Raw genomic sequence first — 10,294 nt, 5'->3', positions numbered from 1 at the left:
GCCAGGGAATCCCCAGAAGTATTGGTCAACAGGTTCAGGACTGTGTTACAAAGGCTCTGCAATGCAGTCCTCAAATTAAAGAAAAACAAATGTAGTATTGGGGTTTCTTCAATGGAATTCTTGGGGTTCCGTATCGATGCTAGTGGGATTCACCCCATTGAGTCAAAAATTAAAGCCATCAAAATGGCTCCTAGGCCAAAATCCAAAGCAGAGCAGAGCCTCCTGAACTTTTATCACACATTTCTACCTCATAAGGCTACAATAGCTGAGCCCCTTCACAGGCTACTTGATAAAAAAGCCCCTTGGAAGTGGACTGACTTACATGAAAAAAGTTTCCTGGATCTCAAGGCCCTTCTTTCAGAAAAGTAGACTGTAACTCATTACATTGAGTCTAAACCTGTATGCCTTGCATGTGATGCACCTCCCTATGGGGTGGGGGCAGTCTTAAGTCACATAGAGAAGAATGGGAAACAAGTTCCTATTGCATTCTATTCTAGAACCTTATCTGCTGCTGAGTGTAATTATGCACAAATTGATAAAGAAGCCTTAGCCATAGTGGCTGGAGTCAAAAAATTTCATGATTATTTATATGGCAGGGATTTCACTGTCTTCACTGACCACAAATCCCTTTTGGGCCTATTCACAACAGATAAGCAAACCCCCCATGTACTATCTCCAAGAATGCTGAGATGGTCTATATTTTTGTCTGCATACAAATTTAAGTTAGTTCACAAACCTGGGAAGGAAATGGGCCATGCAGATGGCCTCAGCAGACTACCACTGCCACTAATGGATCCTGATCCAGCTCCTGCTGCTAAAATATTGTCCATTCAGGACTTGCCTGAGTTTCCTCTCCATGCTGGGGATATTGCTGCTGAGACTACTACAGATAAAATTCTGAGCAGAGCACTGTCATGGGTATACACGGGCTGGTTGAAAGAAACTCCAGGCCGATTTCCAAAGTTATTTTGTCAGAAGACATGAATTGTCTGCACATAAGGGCTGTGTATTATGGGGCAACAGAGTCATTATCCCCACATCATTGAGGGACAGTCTTACATTCCTTACATGAAGGCCATCCAGGCATTGTACGGATGAAAGCCTTAGCTAGAAGCTACCTTTGGTGGCCTGGCCTGGATAAGGCTGTGGAGGATCAAGTCCATGGTTGCTATACCTGCCTGAAATGCCTCAGGCCCCAGTTCATAGGTGGGAGGAAACACATACCCCCTGGTCCAGGATTCATATAGACTATGCTGGGCCTTTCCAATGATAGCTTTTTATGGGTAGTAGTGGATAGCCACTCAAAATGGCTGGAAGTAGTTCCAGTCCCTAATATGACTACTGCTAGGACCATCCAGGTGCTGAGAAAACTTTTTGCAACACATGGGTTGCCTGATGTTTTGGTTTCTGAAAATGGGGCTCAATTCACTGCTGCTGAGTTTCCGGCTTTTCTCAGAGGTAACCTCATCAGACATGCTACATCTGCACCATTTCACCCCTCTACGAATGGACAAGCCGAACGCATGGTGAGGAAAAACAAAGGAGGCGCTCAAGCGCATCATCACAGGTGACTGGCATCATAGACTGGCAGACTTCTTGCTCTGTCAACACACTACACCCTGCACAGCTACTGGTAAAAGTCCTGCTGAGCTGCATTGGGGAAGGTGCTTAATTACTAAACTGGACAGGTTGCATCCAGACAGACTGGCATCCGAAGCCTCTAAACCAAAACTCCCAAGGGGGCTGCAAATAGGTGATTGGGTTTGGGCCAGGAACTATGGGCCTGGAAACTTGTGGGTTCCTGGTCAGGTGATCAAAGACTCTGGACCCCTATCTTATAAAGTGGGGTTGGAGGGAGGGCGACTGGTCAGAAGACATATTGACCAACTTAGGAAAAGGTTTCCAGAATGGTCACTAAGTGAGGACTATGACACAAGTCCCTCCTGAGGTCCTCAAGCTGGCGCCCAAGCCAGCTCACACCAGAACCACCAGGGTTTTCCTTTCTCAGTGGAACTTGATTCAGAAGAGGAACATGGCAGCTCAGAAGTGCAACATGGGACCCCTGACCAGGTTAACCAGCCAAATCTCAGTGACCACTGTGCCTACTCTACTAAACAGTCAGACTCTGGGGTGGGCCATCTAAAATTTACCCCTTTTGCAATCAGCTTTGTAGTCAACAAATGATATTGTCTTTATCCCTTATTCTCTTGGGAATCTGTTTTAGCACTACTATTTCTTTGTCTTTATATTGTAATGGGTCATCTCTGACTCTTCTTAATATCTCATTCCTTGTTGTTTTCTTCATAAATCTTCTCTGGGCAATTTGTGTTTCCTCGCATAACTTGAATTCATTCTAAATATTTCATCCACTTCTTGCTGCATCTCCAGTCTTTCAATTTTTAGAGCCTCTGCTAATAGAGTAATAATCACTTCTGCTATATCTTGTTCTTTATCTTCGGGTATGTTCTGGAATCTCAAATAGTGTACAGTTTTCTCCACTTGCAAGGCAGTGACTGCTCCTTCTAAGTTTTGATTTGCTTGTTCTAATCTTTCATTCTGTCAATTTTTGTTTTTAATGTTCCATACAGACCTGTTTAATACTTTCAACAATAGGTTTTTAGCTTATATATATATCTTATTCACCTTTACACGACCTTTATACACACATTTTCTTTCAATATTAAAATTTACCTATTAGTATTTATGCTACTAATTTTTAATGCCCAAAACCTTTTATCTCAATTCATAGCAATGTCTTATATTCAACATACATGTCTTATCTATTTGAATATATTCTATTTTAAATTTTCGTAAAACGGTCAAAACTCCATTCTTCTTCAGTCTAATTTTAGCTTTTTTTTCTTTGCCAAGCCATCTTCCATTTCCTTGTTTTTGAATCATCAAACCAATCATATTGTCATATATGTTATTTGGCGTTGACAAAACCATCCAGTCACCATTTTTTTGAGAGGACTAGTAGATCTGGCACATTGTCTCTTTATTTTTCTGTATTGATGTGGTTGTTCTGAATTGTTTGTCTTCTCTTCCAAGTATTCTTTTTCTGGATCCTCCAATTCCTTCTGATTTACATAGGAAACCTTTTTCTTTTTCCATGGTATCAGTGTCTTTTCTGGATTTTCAAATGTCAGTATTTGTTGAGCAATTGATTCTTCTGTCATGGCATTTAAATGTTCCACTTTTTCTATTGTGTTTTGTATAGATGGTTCTTTAGTTCTGGTCAAAGTTTGGGCTTTCATATCTGGTCTGTCTTTTTGTTCTTTTCTGTAGCCTCTTAATTTTTCATTGGCTGTGATGACAGTTTGATTGTTTTCATCATTAAAAGAATTTGTTGATCTTTATCCATAAGGAATTTCTGTTCCTGATCTTCTTCCATATTGGTATTTTAGACTAGGGGCTTTACAATTAGGAAATCCAAAAGAAAGCGAAAGTTTTTTTTTTCCGGGATATGAAGCATAGCAGAACTTTTCACAGCTGTTGTTTCAAAATTTTCAAGGTAACGTATGTCTTATCTGTTTTCTATGGTGTCGGCCAAACCCCTGAAGAATAACAGATTGAGATACCAAGTTTGACCACACGGTGTCGCCTCTACCTTTTAAAGTTTCCCTTTGAGTCCCAGAATTTTTTTAAAATCTTTTCAGTTTTTCTTCTTGTTTATTTTATTTAGTTACATTTATATACCGCCCTATTCCCTGAGGACTCAGGGCGGTTTACAGGGAATTAAAAAATCCACCATACAAAAGTTAAAAAACCAAATTAAAAAATAAGGAAAAGGTTTATAAGGAAAAACACAAATTTTCAACAGAAATAAATAATAAAAAGTAAAGAGTAAAAAAATCTTTCAGTCCACAAGCTTTATGAAATAAAATTCCAATTGGGATCGTTATTTTTTCAAACATTTTAAACTGGTTTATTTCTACAATGCTTTGTTCTCTCATTGAATGTTAATCTTCCCATGAAAATACCACTTGTAATCCCAACTCCTTAACTTTCTTGCCTAAATAACTTAACTGATAACTGAATAAGAGCTCAGTGGTTTTTCTTATCAGATATACTCTGAACCTCCAAATATCCAAAAGTACATGAAAAGCATTTTTAAAAGAATGGAATGGTGAATTAAGTTTTCCATTTATGTCAGATGGAAGGGAGGTGGTATCTATTATAGTTGTAATGTAAACAAAATTAATGGAAACCTTGCTTAATAGAGCAATTCTAAGTATTGTATTTTTGCTTTTAGTGTTATTTACTATTTTTTACTGAATAGCAAAATGCATCTTAAACGAAGAAAAAATCCATTTTTTTCTCATACAAGATTGAAGTGTTGAATCAGCAAGTATCAGGATCTAACATTCTTTGCATACCATAAGACTATGAAACTGAAGATGATATATTATGTTGTCATGTTTCCTATCTATGGTGTTGAATTTTCTAAAACCAAAGATACTTGAAAGGTTCCCCACTTGAAATTTAAACATAATTGCATCTTCAGAAATATAAAATTGCCAGGGGAATGCAACTATTTTTTAAGAATGAAATAGAGTAACTGAGATGGAAGGGACTTTAACAGTCTTCTAGTCCATCCCCCAGCTCAAGCAGGAAACCTTATACCATTTTGGACAAATGGTTGTTCAATCGCTTCTTAAAACCATCAGTGGTGGAGCACCCACAACTACCGAGGGCAAGCCATTCTACTAATTAATCACAGGAAATTTCTCCTTATTCTCTTCTGCCAAATATCATTCCTCATATAAATGTAATCTCGTAATATAAATTACTTTTTTGAAAAATCCTTTTATTTGGATTATAGAGATGAAAGTACAGGAAAGTCACTAAACATAGCGAAAGGATTATGCCAAGAGTCTAGTAACAATGTTTGGCTCCATATGCCAGACTTCTGTTGCATTGAAGACAATGAGTTCCTTCATGAGGATTGAATGATCCTGGACTGCAAACCACTATAACAAAAGAAAGGAAAACAAAACAAACAAAAATAATCATGTCATCAAATATATTGCAATTTGCAATAGAATGAAAATTTCAAATTCAAAGCCAGTTAATTGCTTCAAGATTTATTTCCTAAATTTGGGGTTCACACTCACAAAAATGTTTTAAGAAAAAATAAGGAAACAGTAAGCATAAGCAGAAGTAAATGTAAAATGTGTAAGACAGCCATCATAGGTGCAAGAAACTTTGAGACGACTCCATCAGTTATCTGCAACACATTGTATACAGCTAACATCTCTGCTCCATCCCATCATATTCTGAGATTTATCTTCAACTATATTGTGAATAATTACAGGTACAGAACATCTGGTATTGTTTTTCTTGGGGCTTTGTATTGTATGAAAACTCATACATATTTCACAACTACTGTGTTTCCCCAAAATAAGACCCAGTCTTATAATTTCTTTGGATCCAAAAGAAGCATTAGGTCAGGAGATGTCTTGTTTTTTCCACTGTCTTGCCTCACAGCGGCAGCACCAACAGCCATGTCCAGCAGGAGCCCACGTCGCTGCCATTGGCCCACTTTTTCTGTGGCTGCTCACTGCTGCTTGCACACATCACCCCTAGCCTCACTATTGCCAATAGAGGCCTTTAGGAAAGGCCTCTGCAGCGGAGAATGGAGCCCCAGGTTAATGCGTGTGTTGCCTCTGGGCTCCATTTCGCCATCAGAGACCTTCAGGAAGGGCCTGTGCAGCCAAGATTGGAGGCCTGGGTTTCCTGAAGGTCTCTGCTGTTGAAACGGAGGCTGGGAGGGTGATGCACACATCAACCCAGGGCTCCATTCTTGGCTGCAGAGGCATTTCCTAAAGGCTTCTGCCAGTGAAATGGAGCCTGGGGGGGGGGATGATGTACATGAATGGCCACAGAAGTGAGCTGATGGTGGCCATGAGGGCTCCTGCTTGGATGGGGCTGATGCCGCCATGTGGCGAGTGTCAGGCATGGTAGGGATGGCTGCAGGGCCCCCAAAGTAACTGGGTATGGAGCGCATGGAGCAGCTCCACCCCCTCTCCCACTACGAACAACCAGACTGGGTGGGCAAGTGGCCAACTGTGCAGGCTCTTAACTAAGGCTTACTTTGGGGGTAGGGCTTATATTAGGCACAGGTGTAAAAATCAAGCCAAAGTTTATTTTTTGGGAAACACAGTAGTACCAAAATAAAATATAAATCTTGTAATGTTATGTACCTACTATTTATCATTATGGTTGGCTTAGTTTGTTATGTAGGTATGCTTCCAACAATTCTTATGAACAAAACTATTGAAACTCAGTCCTTGAGTGATTTCTCCTGCAATTTAATGTCAAAGAACTTTAGAAAATATAGTAAGACAGGGTCTGCACTGTTCATTTGCTTCTAAGAGTAGGGTCTTCTTGAGTCCAAATAGCCCTCAATTTACAATCATTCATTTAGCGACCATTTGAAGTTACAACAGCATTGGAAAGTGACTTACAACTGATCCTTGCACTTATGACCATCACAGCATCCCCAGAGACACATGATCAAAATTAGGGCCTTTGCAACCAGAATGTATTTACTATGGTTGTAGCATCCTGGGTCACGAGATTACCATTTGCAACCTTCCCAGTCTGGAATGGGACAATTAGCTATAACCACATTGCCTCAGCCACTTCACTGCAGCCCCCCCAGCTGCCCCCAACACATTGCCATGGCTACCCAGCTCCCAGTGCACCACCACAGGCTCCACACCCTGGGTGTCCCTTCACCACTGGCCTTCTCCTGCTCCTCATCCTGTCCCCCGCTGCCCTGCATTGGGTGATTCACTGTAGAACAAATCTCCCTGGCCACTCTTCCATGTGGGACACTTAGCCATGGTATAACTCACCAAACACTGGTGTGGGGAGACCAGGAGGCTGCTTCCTCCCCCCATGTGCCATTGGCCACTGGTGGAAGGATGCACCAGCTGGCCCCCTTGCCCAGATTCGGCCCTGCATTCCATTTGTAGATTTCTTTGGTCATATCCTCAAATGGTAAGGAGGACAAAAATAAGAGAATGAAAATAAAATATCTATCTCTAACCAATTAATTCAGAATTTAGCTTACTTCTCACCCAGGATAGTATCTTACTCAAGTCCAAAGCCTTTAGCTACCTTTGGCCAGTATGTTGTTAATCATCATCATCATCATAACCCCCTGCTTTCAAAGTTTTCATAGATTGTAAAATTCTCAGCTTTGACTTAATCTCACAATCACCTCTCACAACATTTTCCCCTTGCAGAGGGGTCACTACCTGAAAGAGGAGGGGGATCGGGGGAAGCACCTTCCCACTTGGCTAATGCAGCAGCTGAAAAGCTGCAGCTGACACACTCTTCTTTGTCTCCTCTTCCTCTTCCTTGCTGGCTTCAGCCTCTGCCTTGCTGCTGCCTTGCAATAGTGGGGGAGCCAGGTACAAGGAAGCCAGGAGCAAGCAAGGACCAGCGGAAGGAATTTAGGCCCTTTTCCAAAATTAAGTTTAAAAAAGGATAAAATGAGTCATGCATCTGTAAGATGAGTGGCTATATAAATCTGAGAAATACATCATATAAATTTAGCAACAGGCTGGAGCAGCAGAGAGAGAATGAATTGTCCATTGTATCTACAATAACTATATTGGTGGTTCAGTGGTAGAATTCTAGCCTGCCATGCCGCAGGACTGCGTTCGATTTCTGGTCAATGCAGCAGATCTTTTGTAGTTCTAGGGTTTCACTTTGCTAGAAAAATATATTTAGCCAAAGATTAAATCACTGCATGTTTTCTAGAAAAAAGTTATATTTAACCAGAAAAATAGATTTTACTTGCCTAGCTGCCTTTTCTCCCTAGAGTTGGACCCACAGAGACCATTTAATTAAAAGAAATATGTACAATAAACAGTAAAAATATTCATTGTACAAGTGAATAAATTAAAGTAGCCAGAAAGGAAAGAACTAAAGGAAGGCAGCAAAAGCAGCAGCAGCACTCTTGTTGGCTGGGAACTGAACCCAGGCTTCCAAGTGGCAGGTGAAAATTCTACTACTGAACCACCAAGCTGGCTCTTGGGAAGAGCTGGATGGCTGCTTTGATGGAATAAAAAAGGCATTGGTGGCCAAGCTAAAAAGCTGAAGTGCAATAATGATTTAAAATATTCTCTTCATGCATTTGCTCTATATGAGAGTTTCTACCTGCTCTCTGCACATGCTTTAAATGCTTAGAAGGATAGCTTTCTTTACATAAATTCAAAAACCCCATGCCTCTGAGCAAGTGCAGAAAATGCCTTGTCCATCCGCTTGGCAGATCGTGCTATGTGGTTCTGCATCACTGCCTTTGGGATTCAAAGCTGCCTCACCCAGCACACATGCATCTAACACACACATGCAATCTCCCCTGCTCCTTAGCCCAACTTTTGTGAACCAAACTGAACAGTAGAACAAGGGGGAGGGTGTAACATGGGACATGTGAATGCTAAATAGTTAACTAGATAATTCCTCTAAAATATCTAGTAATCTGTATTTATAATTCTGAAAATTGTTATGTTTCCAACCTACCACAACAATTAGGGCAATCTGGATGTAGTAGAGAATTAATTCCATAACCTGGAAAACAGCGATTAATCCACACCATTTGCAGAGTGCCTTCAATGTAGTATATTTCAGGTAGTGGTGCTGTTCTTTTTCCAAGAACTTCAACTTGTTGGCTAAAGAATTTCTCTATTAGGTCTTTTGCCTGAAGTAAAAAGAAATTACTTTCTTGATAAAGATAAAAATCAGCATTTTTTTTACTTGCTTCTTTTCTTACTTGTATAAAAAATACAAACTGTATCAATAACATTAAGTGTTTATCCTTGGCTAATGTATTTATTGCAATATACAATGAATAAATACTCTTATACATGAGAGAATGTCTTTGTGACATGCTGGTTCAGAGCACTAAAAACTAAATTTCAAAAAAAAAGATTGAAGGAGTTATGTTTGTTCACCCTTGAGTAAAGATGACTAATGTGTGTGGAGGGGAGAGAGAAAAACACTTTTCAAACACTTGAAAGGATATCAGAGAAATTTGTCCTTTCTCATCCTAGAATGCAGGTTGTATAATACTGAATATGTTGCAGGATATTTGAAATACAGAGTATTAGAAATCTTACAATGATTAGCTGTTTGGATTAAATGGCCTTAGTGGCCCATTCAAACTTCTTGATTCTCTTACAGGACTCTGGGTATCAAGATAGTAAATAGTTATGATGGTTGAGAGATATCTTAATCTTAGCTCCAATTATCAAATCTGATAGATCAAGTTTTTTAGTTTGCCTGGTATTCAAATAGCTACAGACTTAGGCAAAAGTGAGGATAATTAAATACATCTCTCCAATGAGAGGATGCTGTCAAATCTATCCCAATTTCTCCTTCAATTTCTTTTCTTTCAGAGGGTAGATACATTTTTTCTAAGAACTAAATGGAAAAAGTATACTTTTGTTCTTGCTTTAGTTTTTTCCCCCCTTATAGTCTCCAAAAAAGATTATCTCCTAAAGTATCTAGAGCAGTGGCCCCCAACCTTTTGAGCACCAGAAACAGGCTCCATGGAGAGAGTTTTTTCCATTGACTGGAGGGGGCACGGTTTTGCAAGCTGCCTGCATCCCAGATGGGGCTCCGCTTGTTTGTGTGACCGGATTTCTGGCGTGCCATGACCAGGACTGAAGGTTGTGGACCCCTGGTCTAGAAGGAGAAGTGGAAGATTATTTATAGAATCATAGGACTGGAAAAGAGTTTGGAGATCTTCCAGTCCAACACTGTACTCAAGGCAGAATTCGTTATACCATCTTTGATGAATGGATGTCCAATTTTTCTTGAAAGCATCCAATGATGGAGCACCCAAAATTATGGGATGCAAGCTGTTCCTTTGGTTAATTGCTCTCACTGTCAGGAAATTTCTCTCTTTAATGAGCTGCCACCCATTGCTTGTTGTCCTGCCCTCAGATGGTCTGGAGAATAAACTGATCAACTTCTTCTTTCAAATACTGGAAGACAGCTATCATGTCACCCCAATTGTCAGATCTGCCAGCTTCAGCACTTCAGACCGCACTTCTGCTGACATCAAAGGACAGGAGGGAGGGAGGGCTATGAAATGTGGATTAGAACAAGCGTAAGAAGGGAAGAAAGGAGATAGGAGGGAGGGGGAAATTGACAGGGGTAAGAATAATCAGGTGCCTATATTAGTTTGCTCCAAACTTCAAGGACAACCGGCCTGAGAATGAGCGAATGAACTGCCCACCATAAAACAGTGCACAAAACATCCAAATGACTTGCT

The 10,294-nt window shown here is 40.2% G+C and overlaps 1 protein-coding gene across 2 annotated transcripts in view; it reads right to left on the bottom strand.

Moving 5' to 3' along the window:
* Positions 1-4,819: 4,819 nt before the first annotated feature.
* The window catches only part of ZPBP (zona pellucida binding protein), an 84,276-nt gene continuing 78,801 nt past the window's right edge, over positions 4,820-10,294 (bottom strand). Inside the window, exons 7-9 of one of the 2 annotated variants that reach the window (XM_083377144.1) lie at positions 8,539-8,716; positions 6,864-7,000; positions 4,820-4,973 (exon numbers count right to left, since the gene is read on the bottom strand). In XM_083377144.1, the coding sequence (XP_083233270.1) occupies positions 4,866-4,973; positions 6,864-7,000; positions 8,539-8,716 (423 nt within the window). In that variant the 3' untranslated portion in view covers positions 4,820-4,865. The remainder of the gene's footprint in view (positions 4,974-6,863; positions 7,001-8,538; positions 8,717-10,294) is intronic. The other variant, XM_083377145.1, reaches the window with a different exon arrangement.

Source organism: Vipera ursinii (genome assembly GCF_947247035.1).
Source record: "Vipera ursinii genome assembly, chromosome: Z".
NCBI lineage: Eukaryota > Metazoa > Chordata > Lepidosauria > Squamata > Viperidae > Vipera > Vipera ursinii.
Note: the sequence above shows the minus strand (reverse complement) of the source record. Positions and strands in the feature narration are given on the sequence as shown.